General features: G+C 41.0%; 1 protein-coding gene and 1 pseudogene across 3 annotated transcripts in view; one reads left to right on the forward strand and one right to left on the reverse strand.

The window, feature by feature from the left end:
* Pde8b (phosphodiesterase 8B) overlaps window positions 1–18144 on the reverse strand; it is a 219756-nt gene that overhangs the window by 83572 nt on the left and 118040 nt on the right. For all 3 annotated transcript variants that reach the window (XM_004651670.2, XM_045133817.1, XM_004651668.2), the window contains exons 3-5: window positions 9638–9828; window positions 7070–7129; window positions 5004–5061 (exon numbers count right to left, since the gene is read on the reverse strand). In XM_004651670.2, the coding sequence (XP_004651727.1) occupies window positions 5004–5061; window positions 7070–7129; window positions 9638–9828 (309 nt within the window). The remainder of the gene's footprint in view (window positions 1–5003; window positions 5062–7069; window positions 7130–9637; window positions 9829–18144) is intronic.
* Window positions 3339–3694, forward strand: LOC105944980 (annotated as a pseudogene).

Genomic DNA, 18144 nt, shown 5'->3' on the forward strand with positions numbered 1-18144 from the left:
CCTCTTCCTGAGAGAGCCCCTAGTCCTAACCACCCACCTGTCCCTCTGGTTTACCTCAGCCTGAAGACATCCCACCATTATAAGGTTATAAAAACCTTTGCAAGGGGAGGGCAGGCTATCTGCCCACATGGGTATTTCCATATGTGGGTGAGTTTTTTCCTCGGCTGGGTCTGGGCTAGCTTTCTTTTCTTTTCTTTCTTTTCTTTACAGAGTTTTTCCAGGCCCTCCACGTGGGATCTCTAGCCACATGGATGACTTTCCTTGGCTCTGTACTTCCCTCAACCAACATAATAATTTAATAATTATCAAAAAGAATTCTGAAGGTTATTACCAGATGCTATGTAGAAATATTTTTTTTAACTCTGTAAAAAGTAAGTTTTGATAATGTTGTAATGGATTGAGTTTGTAGCTTTCTTGATTACAGGAGCTCTCAGAACATTTGCTATGTAATGGACACTACAAATGTGCATTGTGGATTGGGAGAGTGGGAGGGAAGAGCTGAGTCTTCATTGATTCCCAAACTTCTTGGACCCTGGAGGCCTATTTCCACAGAACACCTAAGAGGTTTTGGAACACAAGTGTTCCATGACATTATTTGAGAACTATTACTCCAGTGGGTGGAACCACTATAGAGTTTGGAGTGAACATGCATTGTATTGTTGCCTTTGTTATGAATGTGAGCTGTGGCAAGCTATTTAGTTGTCCTGAGCCTGTTTTCTTGTGCGCACAAATGGAGAAATTTCAAATCTCCCATACATTGAGGAGGATTAAGTAAATTACCTGAAACTGGGCCTAACAATAAACTGTAGCTCCCAACTTTCCACTCCAAAGGAAGGCCCTCCAAGGAGAAGCCTGCCCTATATCTGTGCACCCAGGATGCCCTGCCCATTGCATCGCATGTAGTCAGAGCCCTGTAAATACTTGTTGAGATGAATAAGCATTATTTTAAACAGGAAAAAAAGAGGCACACAGAGGTTAATGTACATAAAGCTGCCCTGGCTAAGATACTATTTTCTACAAGGCTCCATGGGGACTGAGTATCAGCATAGCTAGCCACATAATCAGGGCTCCAAAGGCTCCTAAGGGAGTTGTCAGGAGATATTTGATGGCACAGTTTGTTCCTGGATCCACACTCAGGGACCAAAGACTGAAACGCTGGCCAATTAGCTAGCAGCATAAGGCCGAGTTTCAGAAAATGATTTAATACAATCCAAACAAGTCAGGGAAGGGAAATAACCTCACAGAAGGCAAGAATTGCTGGCAGATTGGGAAGGTGCTTGGGTAGAGAGTTGCCAAAGAGAAGATCTTTCTTATCCCAAAAAGGAGAAGAGCCACCTGCAGACAGGCCTCAGCTGAGCCACAGTATAGGAAGAAGGTCACAGGTGCTCTGTGCTTCCCCTGGAACAAGCCACAAGAATGAGGATACCGTGACCCAACTGGTGAATGGCCTCAATCAGATCAGACCCAGCACTCAGGACACTAAGTGATCCCTGATAGTTAGTGACTTCCATATTCCGACCATGGGTTCATTCATGGAGGGCAAATGCAAAGAGCAGAAACATATCTGGCAACAGAACCTTCCACTACACATAGATAAGTTACAAAATATATGAAAAGGAAACTGAACTTCTGTTGTTTGCTTAAGTGCTAGAACCTTCAGTTCAAAAACCTTTTTTTTTTCTCCTAAGTTCTCCTACGAGCAGATGTGCAAACTCAGCCCTATAGTCAAGAAACTATGCTCCAAATAAAATCCATGTGAAAACTGACTGGAGGAAAGAACTACAGCAGAACTCCAAGGCAACTCAGCAGATGCATGGAGATCCTAATTGATAAAACCAACAGTGTATCAAGACGATTCTCCAATCATCCTCCACACTCTGAGTCCTGACTCACATTTGTAAAGGTCAGTGCTGGGAGGGGGTGGAGTATGTGGTCAGTATGACACAGAAAATCTATGCAGCCTGTGAATAATTTTAGAATTATTTCTCAGAAAATTAATGAGTAAAGAAAACAAATCCCAGTCTCATGGCTTCTCTGATGATTTTCCTTTGGCCACTCAGTACTAGTTGGAAACATTTTCTTAGGTATCCATATTCAGCCACTATACAGAAGGAAAGCTTTCAGAACCAAATGCCAAACATCGTGAGAAGAGATGACAGACACCAAAAGAGAATTAAGAGTGTGGAATACTGCTAACTAGACATGTTCCTTTCTATTATACATTGTGAATCCCAGCTGCTTTACGTCTTTTATATAGCACTATTTCTAGGGAGGAAATGCATGAAAGCACAGAGCAACTGTCTCACAACGATGGTTTCTGCTTTTCTGTGGTCTACAACCAACCAAGAAGGATTACTTTGAAATCCTCAATAGCATAGTGCCATTAGTGCCTAAAGCACCAAAGGAATTTTAACAGTTCACCAGGCACTGGCAAGACCCTAAACTTAAAGGGATATATACCATCTTTTTGAGATTCATATCAGTCCTGTCAAAAGACCTTGGGTATAGGGCCAGCTCAGTTATCTAGTTGGTAAATCTATTTGGATAATCAATCAATCTCAGTTTCAAAGTTGAATTATCAGTGTGACCTAAACAAAGAATTTTCCTTTGCTACTTGTTTAATGTAGGAATTCATGGGATACGATAGATCATTACTTGAATTTCCATTGCTAGCAAAACTTGCATAAGTGAAATATTGATCTGTATTTTCTTTTTAAAGATTTATTTTTGTTTATTTATTTGCGAGAGACAGAGAGAGGGAGGGAGGGTAGGGGAAGGAGAGAGAGAGAATGGGTGTGCCAGGGCCTGTAGCTACTGCAAACAAAATCCAGACACATGCACCACCATGTGCATCTGGCTTACATGGGACCTGGAGAATCAAACCTGGGTCCTTAGGCTTTGCAGGCATGTGCCTTAACCGCTAAGCCATCTCTCCAACCCTGTATTTTATTTTTATATATAAAACAATCCTTTGCTGAGGGAGGTGTGTGCCATGAGATACATGGGGAGGACAGAGGAGAACATTGGGGTGTTGGTCCTCTCTACCTTGTTAGAGACAAAGTCTCTCTTTGTTGTTATTTGCCATTAGGAAGGCCAGATTCATTGGCCCATGGATTTCGGAATCCACCTGATTGTGCTTCCCTTTGCTGCAGGTATATACACCACAACCCTGTCCAGCTTTATGTGGGTTCTGGGAATCAGCATGCTTACCAAGCAAGTGCCTTTAATCAGTGAGACATCTCCTCAACCCTAGCTTTTTGTTTTTATTGTTAATAGAAGTAATAAATGTTTGCTATGAAATATTAAAACATGGCGTTGTGCTAGAGACAGCCGCTGGGATGGACGTGTTTCTTATGATCCGGCATCACAAGGCCACCATCTTCACGGACACCAAGGAATCAATCACCGTGTTCGAGCTGAGCTGAAGTGCATCATGGAGGGCATCCTCAAGCGGCCACCTGACGAGCAGTGGCTGTACAAGGATGACCAGCTCCTTGATGATGGGAAAACGCTGGGAGAGTGTGGCTTCACCAGGCAGACAGCGAGACCGCAGGTCCCAGCCACAGTGGGCCTGGCCTTCCGAGCAGATGATGCCTTCGAGGGCCTGCGCATTGAGCCCTTCTCCAGCCCTCCTGAGCTTCCAGAGGTGATGAAACCTCAGGACTCAGGAGGCAGTGCCAATGAACAAGAGTGAGGGCCCCAGGCCCACTTTGAGGCCCATTCCTCCCTACCCCCAATAAAAAGAGATTTGGGTGTCTGCCTGGTTGTTGCTGCCTCTTTCTGTGCCCTCCTTCCCAACTCCAGGCGTCAACCTGTGATGGGTCCTACTCCGTCTCCCACCCCCTTCAGGCTCGTGCCAGATTGCCTGCCACGCTGCCAGCTGAAAACATATCCCCAGAGCGCCACTCACACTAGCCAGACGCAGTGACTGAGAACTAAAGATCCTGAGCAGGCCTATCTGGTTAGGGATGAAAGCATCACGCTCGCCCACCATGCTCAGGAGACTTTTTCCTGCTCCAGCTCTTTCTGGATGTCAGAAAAGACCATCTTTGCAAAACACATTCTATGAGAACCACAACCTAGAGGAATGAATGAGTCCACTTCCTAATTACTTGCAGCTTGGGGACTTGTGACCACAATCCAAGTTAGTTCCCCATCTATCTCTGTATTTCCACACCTAAAAAAATAAAGTATACAACCCCCCCAAAAAATAAATATTAAAACATGTAAAGGAAAGCCTATATAAATCTTCTATATACATTTATTTAATTCAATGAAATATATTTCTTTTAAACATTTTAAGCACTAGATTACTTATTTTACCTCCTCTTTCTCTTTTCCATTTTAAATTAACTGCCCCATTTTCTTTTCCTTTGCATGTACATAGCTTTCCCTCTGATGTTTCTAGCTTGAGATACCTGGTAAGCCTAGTTACTTAGTTCGTGGATATCTCCTTACTTGGGATAATCAGTCTTAATCTTCAAGTTGAAGTGCTTTTCATATAATTGTCATTCAAATTAAATAATTTTCTTTTCCTGGTATAAGCGAGGGTTTACAGGCTGCTGAAGCCAGCATGGGCCTGATTCTCATTTACAAGCTCTGATCAGGCCGGAACGGAGAGTCCTCAGTGCCAACATGGTGCATTCATATTTATTCTCTCCCTTCTTCTCTCACTCTACACACACACACGATGAATCTGTTTGTTGGCTGATTTATATGAGGTTACTCTGGGACAGCAGAATTTTGATTTAATATAGTAAGACATATTTTTATGTCATTACATATCTGCTGCTAAGATGCATGAAGTTATGATAGCAAAAAGCAAATGGTTGACTAGCACTTGCTCATTACCAGCCCATGAAAATCGTTACTTCTTCCCCTGGCTCAGAGCCCCAGGGCTCACTTCCCTCAATAGTTCTCATGACTATGTGCTTTGCAGTCAATGGGAGAGACAGCGATACAGTTCTTGCACTAGAAGAGGTGCTTGATTTCCTTGTACATACCCGGTTGAAGCCTGCGTGGAGAAGAGGAAGGACTGAGGCCTCTTCATGGTCATCAGATCTGCAGCAAAGCAGAAAATATGTTCAGCAGATACAAACCAGGATTCCTCACACTGAAACATGGAGAGAGAACAATGAGGCCATAAGCATCCAGTCTAAAGTGGGCTTCCTGACCAGCATGTGCCTTTAGGGGCACAGATCCCATACCTACCTTCAGATGCAAACAGAACATTAGTACAGGAAATGATAGCAGTGTGCCTTAGAGTGTCTCTGGGTTGCCCTTGGGGATTAGAGAAGATCTATGAGTGCAGTCCCATACAGAGCTGTCAGTGTGCTGCTTATCCTGAGGTCATGCCCCCATCCTATCTGGGAGCTTGACTCACACCCCAAGGCCTAACTGGTTTAAATTTTCAAATCAGACATCCAGTATTGCTGGCTGCAACACGGCCCCCCACAACCAAATGAGAAAGAAGTCTCCACAAGAATGTAAACATAAAGGAAATCAGGGAGGAAAAATGGAAGAAATGGGATTGGGTGAAAAAGGAGTGAGAAAACAGGTAGGCAAGCCTCATGTTTATCTGTGGTCTGCCTTGCAGGAAAATTGTCTCCACTCCTTCCCCTTTCTCTCACAACAGGATTTGTCCAAATGTCAAATCAGGAGAGGCATGAGAGGGGATCCAAAGATATTAATCCTATTCTATTTCTATTGCTTAAATTAGGTGGCATAGACACTGGCATTCATTTTATAGCATCATCTTTCTGAAATATTTCATAATAAAAAAACACATGGAGAACCGTAAAAAGTAAGCTTCAGTAAACCACTTCCTGTCAAGGACTAGTAAATGCCTTTGTTTGTATGCATAATGGGAAAAAGAATTTCATTTCGGGGCCTATGAGATAAGCCAGGTTTGGAACACATTGCATGGCATGGTACCTTTCTGGCATCTTGTTCAAGGTTGAAGGACCCTATTCATATCAGAGTGCCAAAAAAGGAAATAGAAGAAAGAGGGTTGAAGGAGGCTGATCTCATGTCTCAGTTCTTCCCACTCATCCTTCAGATCTCATCTTCCCTCCACCCTACAATGGCAGGTGTAATGAACCAATGAGGACAATTCTTTACTTTGCTTGGACCCCAGCCCATGGAAGGTGTAAAGTGAAGACTAAAGGAGCAGCATGTAAACAGAAGAGCATGATCAGGGCAAGCCTGTGTGACCATGACTTCATGCCAGCCCAGTAATTTCACTCTCTCCTAGGCCAGCCTGCTTGGGAAAACATTTCACTTTCTTGTCAGAGTTGCTGGCTTACCAGCAACTTTGCAGCCAATAAAGACAACTCCACAGGTCCTAGGCCTTAATTAAGATTTTAGTCTCTCTGAAGCTAATTAAAGCCATTAATTGACAATAACAAATAGTGTTGTTGCAAAGATTCCAACCACTGCAGCGTGTACAAACATCTACCTTCTTCCTGCTGTTTTTTTTTTTTTATTTTAAGTGCAGAGCATTAGAGACAATAAACCCAGCATAACAATTTCCCATCCGATAGTATCAGTGTACCCAGCTCCATCACTCTTCTTTGCTGTCCAACATCCACATAAACCCTGTTGAATGCTTTTAGCTGTATAGAGTCATCACATAAACCTCAGTGTTTTTCTAGCAGTGCAATTAGCACCTCCTTGTTCTCATACTACAATTTGTTTCTTCTTAAGTGAAAAGCACTTTCCCATCTCTTTTCTTCAAAGAGAAAAGATTACCTAAAACAATGTTCTTTGCAGACATCTTCATTCCCAGACATTTTATTCATTTCTGGCATGTCATGATGATGCATAAACTTTTTTGCTGTGGCATGTGAGAATGTGCTAATAGAAAGTATGTAAGATACAGAAAAAAAAAAAAAACACAAATAAATCAAGAAACTTGGGAACAAACAAAACCTCCAAAGCAAGATATAGGACTGGTATTTTAGGACCCAAACATGCCCATTGCATTGCTAGTTTAAAAACTGGATTACATTACATAAATGTCTCAGACAGAACAGCACTGCTTCCAGCTGGGGGTGGGAGACATGCTTACACTTGTGAAACCACAGCAAGGATCACCGTGTGCTCCGAGGGGTTCGTGGCTCGGATCGACCTGCAATGAAAAGCTGTAAGTCAAAGGAGGTGACCTGAGTAGTTACATTCAGGCAATATGTAATTTCTTCACATTGAAAGTGGAAAATCAAATCTTTCTCTAAAGAAAAAGTGTCTTAGAATAGAACACACAAAAGACAACAAAGAAAGATGCTCTTGTAGATTAGGACAAACTCTTCATTTTATTTTTAAATTGTTTTTAACTCCTGGGCAATTCTATAGCAGGTCAGATCTGTCAGGTTTCCACTTCAAATATTGGCAATTTCTACTTACACTTCATGTATTCTGACTGAAATTTGACTCTGCTCTACAAACCTTTAATTATTAATTTGTACTTGGTTAGCTACCTATATTGTATCTTTTTCCTTTAAAATAATAGATAATCAAGAAGGATAACCTTGAAGCATTTGCTATCAGACAGATATACAAATGTGGGTTAAAACCTACTAAAGATCATTCAAAGATGTGCCCCAATGGTTTTTGGTTGTTTTGTTGTTAGTGCTTAGTTACTTTAAATAATAGAAATGTTGGTATATAATAACTGTCAGTCAAGCTTGTTGATCCAGGAATACCTGTACACAGTGAGTTTACTCTCTAGCAATCTAATAAGAAAAAAAAAAAAAAAGCTGGAGAGATGGCTTAGCAGCTAAGGCACTTGCCAGCAAAGCCAAAGGACCCAGGTTCAATTCCCTAGGACTCTCGTAAGCCAGATGCACAAGGCGGTGCATGCATATGGAACTTCTTTACGGCGACTGGCATGCACATTCTCTCTCTTTCTCTACCTTTCTCTCTCTCTCTCTCTCAAATAAATAAATAAAATGTATTGTAAAAATTATAAAGATATATAATTTTGAGTTTTGCAAGTCTTAGAAGATGTACAATATTGCAAGTAGTTCCCAGTGAATACATGGATGCTGTAACTCTTAAGGAAACGACCACCATTAAAGAGAGAACTATTGTTCCTCTGATACGATTGAAAAGTTTCCCTGAGAGTAAGACCCAAGACAATGAAAGCTATACCTTGAAAAAATACAAATTCTTTTAAAAGTAAAGTTCTTTGTTCACCACAGTCAACATACAAAGGTTGCTACAACCATGGTGCAAGGCCAGGCTTCATCCCTGAGCAGGCAGTAGAACTTCGCAGCATTGTCCACATGGTACTGATTTTAGAGGCATAAAAAATGTAAGACTGAGGTGGTCATACAGTATTGCACTATGGTTCCAAAGAGCTACTATGTCCAAGCAATGAATGGCAAGGGTTGGAATCTCTGCAAGGAGACCTTGGGAGGCCACTGCATGAAGCTGTGAAGGCAAACTCTAAGTTGCAGTGGAGACACCAGGATTTTGGAGATGCTAGGACAATGGGACATTTTCCAAAAGAGTTATAGGCTTAGAGTGGACCCTACCCAAGAGAGAGGCAGTGTACCATAAGCAACAGAGCTGGAGGGATGGAGCCACCTGTGCCTTTTGGAGCCAAGATGATTTCATCACAAGTCCCAGATACTGGACATGGAGCTATAGGATTTGGTTTTTGGCCTGCTGGATTTCAGTTTTGCTCTGATCCAATCTTTCCTTGCTGTGTTCCTATTCTCTTGGGAGTAGGAATGTTTATTCTGACATATATGTTAGAAGTATATAACTTGGGCTCACAGTAAAGAGACTGCCATGAATCTCAGATGAGACTTTGAACTTTTGAACAGTGTTGGGACTATTAAAGTCTATGGGGACTTGTGAAGTTGGACTAAGTGCATTTTGCATCATAAGATACCCATTTTCTATTCTTCCTTTCATTTACTAATATTCAAGGAAATTCAAGTTCTATACATAATTGGATTCTGCCCTTTCTAGCATTTAATTAGTAACACTTCCAGGCTAGCTTCAAAGCATCCCACTTCTGTGACATGGCTCAGTTCATACTAAACTAAGTCTATGACTGTGCATTTATTTATGAACAGGTATATATATGCTCCCTAAAGTGAAAGCATTTCTATGAATAAGTGGGGGCATAGGCCTCTGGAAGACTTTTTGTTGCTACAAAACCACTGCCTTCCCCCTTCCCTCAATGTCTGGGAAGCCTGCTATAGGAACTACCCATCTGTGTCACGCATGGAGAAATTTATATTTCACACATTTCTGATGTTCATTTTTGGACAGAATAATGAATTTTAAAATATCTACTTTAAATCTAAACTACATATATGTAATAAAAAACTGTGTGAAATTTTAAGGACGTTTTATGAGCAATACCCAGGGAGGAAGTGGGAATGACCTGAAGCTTTAGGGGAGTCCAGCTGATACCTCAAATTAAATACAACTCAAATATGGAAAAACAAGAAAGTGAAATACATTCACAGGAAGGAGCTACAGCTTTCACCATAGAAATCTGAGTATACCACAGGGTCAATGCACATTGAAGAAACATTTGGGAGCTAAAGCTATCCACAAAATAACTACAAAGTTTGAGCTGTTCAGGGGATATTTACTAAGCATCTTGAATGGAGGTAGGTACCTGCACACTGCTTCAGCATCGAAGTTCTGGGCTTGCCTGTGATCAATTACAATAATCTCATGGTGCTTGTCTAGAAAGCATTCAAGGGCTGACTCTGGAGTCCGAGCAATGTTGCATCTATAACCAGCTCTGTCGCAGGCCCACCAGAAGCCATCACTCTGACTATCTTCTTTTGCAAAGATTAGCAAAACCTGAAACAGAGAGCAGAACAAGTTGACAAAAACGATCCTCCTCAGAGACCTGTCCTGAAAACAGGGCTATATTGTACCAGTGACATGTGAGGTTCTGTGGGGGAAGCTGCCCAGGTTCCAATGGTTTCTAAATAAGTTATTCCTTCTCCTTGGCCTACTGTTTCTCTGCTGTGAGATGTGATGAAGACAGTGCCTTGTGAGCTCATTGGGAGATCTGTGGACTGGACACAGTCAGGAGCTCAGTCACACTGGTGGGGGTAGTTTTGGGCTGCAGTTAAGTAATTCCCTAGTTAGCTTACTTTTTAAATAAGCAAACCAATAAAATTATTGATGGGTAAGTACCATAAGTTGCCTACATTAAGCAAGGACTCTGAAATGTATATTTCTGGGTCCAGTGCATGGTATTTGCTTGTGAATCCCTGAGGGCATCTCTGAACTCAGCACTAAAATATATATAAAGACAAAGGAAGAAGCAGGAACTCAAATCAACCTCAGAGACTAATTCAAACCCTTAACCTTTGCCAGCCTATGACAGGAATGATGAAATGTGCAGATGATGAAATGAAGTTGAGGACAATTTGCCTCTATTTACCTCACTGAAAAGCAAAGCCCTGCCCATGGAAAAGAAGGTAGCAATGCTTTCCATAATTTCTCCTCAGCAACCCCTGAGCTCAGGAACTCAGATTCTCTGCCAGCCAGAATGCCAAGGAAAGACTTCCAATCACTGTGTTTACTCACTTATAGTATAAATTCTGTACTGAGAATGAAGTTTCTGGAAAGCAAGGAGTGGGCTAGTCTTGTCCCCTCCAATACCCCATCCCCAACAGTAGGCTGGCCCTTGCAGGTTTCTTGGTCAAAGATGACAGCTGGGATAACTATTTATAGGGTTTTATAAAAATACAAGAAGGCTATTTCTATTTTTGAGAAATGATCTTGCTGTATAACACCAGATGGGTGTAAACTGTGGGTCCCCCTGCCTTGTCTGTGATTTAGGTGGGGTTACAGGTATCTACCACTACAAGGGCCTTAGTATTAGTAGGAGTAAGACTAACTCCCAGCAGTAGGGCCCAAAAAGGAAAAAAAAAAAAAACTATAACACTCTCAAGATATTGATAAGGCATTTAATATTCCTCAGCATCTACTTCTGGATTAAATAATTAGGAGTAGAATGGAAGAGTCTCAACACGGATGACTTTTAACGCAAGAGGTTATGTCATCCATTGTGGAAAATACCCAAAGTGCTTCACTTCTAACCAGAAATAAGCCAAGTGTCCAACTACTACCATTATATATATTTTAAATATCTCATTATTTGAAAATTGGAAATATACAGGAAGGCAGACACAATTTCATAATAATCTTATACATTTATCAACCAGCTTTAGCAATAGCTTTTGGCCAATGTGGAGTTAGTTTGTAAAAAATGCAGTTCTTTATTGTTTAATCCATACATATCTGTTAAAACTGAAGACTGTTTTTTTGTTTGTTTGTTTGTTTGTTTACTATTTTCATTTATTTATGAGAGAGAGAGAGAGAATGGATGTGCTAGGGCCTCTAGCCACCAGAAACGAACTCTGGACACATGCACCACTCTGTGCATCTGGCTTACAAGAGTCCTGGGGAACTGAACCTGGGTCCCTTGGATTTGCAGGCAAGTGCCTTAACCACTAAGCCATCTCTCTATCCCATGAAGGCTCTTTTCTATAAAAACAAAATTACATCACCATGTCATACCTTAATCTGCCCAACAATTTCTGAATATCAATAATATTCAAATATATCATACATGTCAACTGTGTTACACTTTGAATCATTCTTCATTTTTTCAACTGTTATGTTACTAAAAGAGACTATATTCTTCAGTATGATTTTCACATTTCTTTTTCTTTACACCAGCTTAAAATCACATGCAGTAACACATGAAGCCTCCATATTCCAAGGGTTCACTATGGCAAGGGTCTATCACTTATCATCCCAAGATGCTCCTAATATTTTCAGCCACAGAAATCCTATTAGGAAGAGACAGAGGTTTGCTCTCCCAAGAGAGGTAAAGGAGGCAGATTTGTGTATTTAAAAAAATGAGAGGAAAGCTTCAAACCAAATTAACAAGAAGTCAACAAGGCAGACATAATGAGAAAAAGCAGATAGAATAAACTTATTTGTGAAAGAAATCAATAATAACCTTTTATTAGGTATAGCTGTGATATTAACACAAGAAACAATATGCAAAGCCTATAAGTTAGAAAGTAGCAAAACTTTTTGGCTCTTACCTGTTTGGCTGCACAGTGGATTTCTAACAACACTTCTTGTTAGTCATGGTAGAGGGACAAATAATAAATGATAGGCACATTAAGTAAAGTGCTTATGTGGGAAGTTAACAAGTAGTAAGTGTTATGTGAAATGCAGTAGGGCAGAATGAGGAAACCCAGAATAGATACCAGTAGACAGGGGAGGTAGGTGTTGGGAAAGGTCAGGAAAGGAGCTGGTGCTTGAAGGTAAAGAATTCCATCCAGAGCTCCAGAAATCCCTACATGGGCCACAACTGTGTCTGAGGGACTGCTTTGGAGCCAATGTGACAAAGAAAGAAGAGAGAGAGAAAGGGTGGGAGAATATCAAGCTCAAAGTAAAGGGCTGGATCATGGAAGGTTTTCTAGGCCATTTTAGAGACAGAAAACTGGATTGCATATGAAAACTTTTAAGACAGATTGAAAGGGGAGATGTATTAATCATGCCTTTTTAATGTTCTGTGTCTCAGATGCTTTAACAGGTGGAAATTTGAGGGACACTGGAGGGACAGTATCAGCTCCTGGGAGCTCAGTTTTCATATCTGCAAAGCAATTCACTGAGAGCCCTCATCCCTACCTCCTCTTTTATCTGCACTTACAGTACTCTCAGAAACTGGGTAACTGTCCCCATGACTCAATCATCCCAGATCTAGGTGCCAGGAAACTACAAAGAATCTCTATGCTCCCTGTCCCTCCAAAATTGCCCAAACTAGCCAATCCTGAACACCAATTCCTTCCCACAGAAACTCCTGCTACAGCTACCTCTTGATCCCTGGGTCTCCTGACTGACCCTATAGTGTCTCTGGGTGGCCCTGTATAGTGTGGTGTGTCCACTCCTCTTGGAAATGCAACTATTTTTTCAATGGCAATTTTCCCTTGATCTGTTAGCCTACCATACCTGAATAACAATAAAACCTTTGTTTTGAAATAGGGCATGTATTAAAAAATCACTTATTAAAAATTTATATGGGTGGTATTCAAAATTATTTCTATTTATAAAACATTGATTCAGAAAAATCAACTCCTAAGCAAAGTGAAAATCTATAGGATTAAAAGGCATACATTTTATAGTACAACCCTAGCAATTGCCTGTATAAATATGGGCCTAGCTGTAGAAAATTATGCTTTCTCTTAGAAAGTGGAAGATCCTACTGGGGGATACTGGTCACCAACAATGTGAATAAGCAGGGATCCCATAAGCTACAGAATCAACCAGCCGGGCAAGATGTACACATCTGTGCAATAGTGGTCCATAGGTTATGGAAAAATCAACTGCTCTCTGATTAGAAATGAGGCTTATACAGTGGGAGGAAATTCATACCTGCTACTGAGAACCAAGTCAGGAGCCTATGGATAGGATGGTCATAGGCCCTAAATGGAAGCTTCCACTGTTCTTTGGCTAAGGCGAGGGGGTGTTGCAGTTAGCTCTTCATCACTGGACAAACAATCAACCAAAGCAGCTTACAGGAGGAAAGGATTTATTTCAGGCTTACAAAATCCAAGGAACACCATCAATGACAAAAGAAGCTGATTCACTTTCATAGATTCAAGCAGAGAGACACCACCTCTACCCAGCACCAAGAACAGCCAGAATGTAACTCCTCTCTACATACCTTAGGGCTGTACTTAAGATCCACTCCTAGTGACATATCTCTTCCCCAAGAGGGCTCTGCCTACTGGAGACTCAAGTTGCAAGCCTCAGTCTAGGGCAGCCATACATTCAAACCACCACAGTGGGTATACTCATCAAGGGCTGAAGAGATGGCTTAGCAGTTAAGGTGCTTGCCTGCAAAGCTTAAGGACCTGGTACCCATGTAAGCCAGATGTATATGGTGGCACATGCATCTGGAGTTCATTTGCAGTAGCTAGAGGCCCTGGTGCACACATTTTCTCTCTCTCTCTCTCTCTCTCTTTCTCTCTCTCTTTCTCTATCCTCCTCCTACCCCCTCTCAAATAAAGAAATACATAATTTTTAAAGTCTTTTAAATGATTATGCTAATTCCCTTGATTGATACTGCTGTCACTTTTGGCTGGAAAATCTGTATCTGAATTTTACAGATAGAAGTGAATACTGGGGAGACCCAAAATCCACCCGCATGACAAGAATAGAAAGTCAAATGCCTAGTATGAGATGAGTCATCTCTATCACATACACCAGGTCCCAGGAGACACTATGAAGGAAGTGACAGATTAAACAAGAATGCTACTCTCACTGTTAGCCTGAGAACCTTCTCAGGCAGATGGTAGTACACACTGAGGAGACTCAAAACTCATCAAAGCATAAAATCAGAAGATTCAGAGAGCTCAACACTAAAGGAGACTTATAACATGCCTGCCAAGATGTAGGGAACATTGTGGAAGAAAGGGAAAGATTATAAGAGCCACAGGGTGGGAAGGAGGATCCTGAGGCATTGTCCTTCTCATAGAGACTGATTGGTGTATCTATGACCCCATTGACAAGGGCCCTCAGTGGAATAGGGGTGGAAGAGAGGGAACATAAGAGTGTAATCCCATGGGAATATGACCACTATGCAGTATGTTCATAGAGTAAACTTCACAATCAAGTTTTTATAAAAAGAAAGTGACAGATCCAGATAATTAGGATTGGACTCTTTAATATATATCTCCCAGGTCACAGCTGGGCTAAGATTTCACTGTTTCCAGGATTCTGAGAAGGGAGACAGAGGTTGGGGTCTGGGATTCATAGTCCATTAATAATAAAGTTATTGAACAAAGAACATTAAATTCCCACTATCAAGGTGCTCAAAGGAGGTCCACTGCCACATGTCCTGAGCCATGGCTTTTCAACTTTTCCTTTGATTCTGAAGGAAAATACACATATATGTGATGTATTTAGGAGGGGGAAGATAGATGTAACTCAGGATTTAATGCATGCTAGGCAAGCACTATGACCCTAAGCTATACCCTCAGTCCTTCCTTAAAAACAAAACAAAAAAAAGAACAAAACACAGTCTTACAAAGTTACCCAGGCTTTTCTTGAACTTGCTCTGTAGCCCAGTTAAACCTTGACCCTGTAACCCTCCCACCTCAGTCTATAGACTAGCTGGAATTATAGACCTACACCACCAGGCTTGGCTATAACTATTTGTTCATTTACTTACTTTTTTTTTGCATAAGGTAGACATTTTACAACCTAAAAATTAAAAAACCAAAAAAAAAAGCAATATAGTCCCTGTTGAGTTTCATGACCATTTGATAATATTTATTGACCATTTACTAAGGCAAATCTCATAAAATAGTTTTGTAAGCTGAACTTCTAAGAACTCATCATTAAAAGCATGTAACTGAACTTGATTTGTAAAGAGGAAAAGCAAACAGACCCTTCTGCTTGCTGTAAATAATAGGCTCAACATTCATTGGAAGAGTATTTATTGGTAACATATTATGCAAGATATTAAGAATTGGTGTGAAAAAGATGACAGCTACAGCCACAGGATGGCCTCTGCTCCCAGGACTCTAGCAGGTTCAAGTTGGAAAGGCAGAAAATGACAGTAAATGCACTGGTCAATGGTCAGCACAGACAGAGCATGGATGAGAACTAGGCACAGGAGAGCAAGAAGGAGTAGCTTCACTCCTCTTAGCAATCTCACTGTACTGTGGTAAACCCAGAAAACCAGTGGAAATGGGAACACATGTATGCTGGAGCCTGGAGTATTGAGAAACTAGTCCTTTCTGGGCCCACATCGGCCAACCTGGGTTCTATCTAGAGTCAGACCATAACTCCTGACAGCCTCTCTTTGCATGATAGAACCAAATTATACAGATAACCATGACTGAGTTGAAGAAACAAAGGTAAAAATTATGATTGCTGTATGACCACTGAAAATTTCTGTCAAAACAAAGTAAGCTCCTTGTTGTTGTTAATACATGTATAGGAAAATGAAAAGGTATAAAATTTTATATTTATTCAGCACACTGTAATGTGTGAAACAATAACACTGAGATTTAAAATATTTGATTTGTTTTCAAAAGCTTAACAATCGTAGTTTGAACCATGCTGCTTCTTTCTTCCACCCAAATAAGTTCTGACAGGAGGAAGCATTTTTTCCATAACCCTGTTTGGATTAGCTCCCAACATTTTATCCTCTACTGCCTGTGTCATGCACTGTCCCTGGAGGTCCTTTAATGGATAGGATATGTTTTGCTGGCCTGACTTCCTCTGTGGCATCTTCATCCTTCTCGTTACCTTTATAGTCCTCACTTAAACCAATAAGCTTGTATTCACAGTGGCTGCATGTCCAAAATCTTTCAAAGAAACAGCAGCAACGCCTGGCAACAATGTCTCCTCTAACTCTGTTTATATTCCATCCTGTGTAACAGCATCTCCATTTCTCATTTCTTTGCTTTATGTGTGTGTGTGTGTGTGTGTGTGTGTGTGTGTGTGTGTGCGCGCGCTTGTTGTTTTATTCCTCATTCAATATCTATTTTGTATAGGGTTATGTGAACCTAGCCACACACCTTGCTGTCTATGCTTGAACTGAAGTTGCAGATTATCAGGAGCCAATTACAGAGATTTAGAAAACATGTGACATGGATCATCACTGTTCATGGTATGCTTTTGTTCCTAACATAGTGATCTGAGAACTGAAGAGCTACTACTGAACTCTGTACTTTAACCATTTGAAAGAAACAAATCACTTCAATCTGAAACATTTTGGGGGCCTGGTGGGATGTAACTACTCAGTGGAATGTGTGCACACTGTGCTACCTGCACTGCTTTAAAAAAACATGTATGTATGTGTTTATGATAGAGAAAGAGATATTATGGATGTACTAGGGCCTCTTACTGCTGCAAATGAACTCCGGATGCATGTGCCACTTTGTGCATCGGATTTTCATGGGTACTGGGGAATCAAATCCAGACTGGCAGACTTTGCAAGCAACCTTTTTTTAAACCACTGAACCATTTACTCAAACCTTGCTTTTCCTTTTTTTAAAAATAAAGTATTATTTATGTATTTGCAAGCAGAAAGAAAGAGAGGGGAGAGAGAAAGGGAAGGGAGAAAATGGACCTTTTGCAGCTGCAAGTGAACTCCACATGTATGCATCACTTTGTGGGTACTGCAAAATTGAATCTGGATTGTCAGGCTTTGCAAGCAATTGCCTTTAAATGTTTAGCCACCTGTCAAGCCCCCTGCACTACTTTTCAATGTGACTGCAAAGATCTTAAACTGCTATAAAGAACTCCCTCTATCTCTGAACGAATTTTGCCTAAATCTTTTTGTAGCCACGAACACTCATTTGTTGTTTACTCTGAGCTAGAATGTTGAAATAAGTCCTGACCAGAGCTTGGTGAGAAAATGAGAGGGGCTGCTCTGAGAGGCTGCAGAGAAGCATTAGCACTGCGGGCATGACAATGCCAGCAGCAGAGGTCACAACCTAAAGAAGTTCTCAGGGCAGCAAGGGACTCTGGGAATGATGCACCCCCCCTGCTAGTCATCAGATCAGGAAGATGACTTTCTTAAGCACAGCAGTGACAGAGCTGACACCCCCATTGGCCCACTCCACTGTCAGCAAACTTCCTCACTAGCCCATGTCATTGTCTTGCTAGAAATCCTTGTAACCATTTCTTTTACAAGTTTTGTCAAGAACTGAGAAGTGTCTTTTTGACAATAGCAATAATTTGTTTTTGCTAATGAAACTATTTTCTCTGGGGAAGGCTAATTATAAAAATGATGGAAACAAAGCTAATTTCTCCTTAACTTGAAGAATACAGTATTAAATGTTCATTATAATTCCTCTTCTTTCTAAATCAGGGTTTTCCAATATATCTGCAAATGGATTCAGTGTCTAATGTGAAATATCCAATTTTGAGAATACTTGTTTGAGTCCTAAGCCAAGTGCTGGTAACAAGGAACCTCTAGAACAGATGTACCCATAAAGTATTAAACAATTGGTAGAGGAGTGTGGGACAGAGGCAGGGCCCTGAGCTAAAACAAACCTAGGCTGTCTGACATGAAGATCCCAGGTTAGGGAGAGGTTGCAGCAGCCTGAACCGTGGGTCATATCT

Source organism: Jaculus jaculus, chromosome 14, assembly GCF_020740685.1.
Source record: "Jaculus jaculus isolate mJacJac1 chromosome 14, mJacJac1.mat.Y.cur, whole genome shotgun sequence".
Lineage (NCBI taxonomy): Eukaryota > Metazoa > Chordata > Mammalia > Rodentia > Dipodidae > Jaculus > Jaculus jaculus.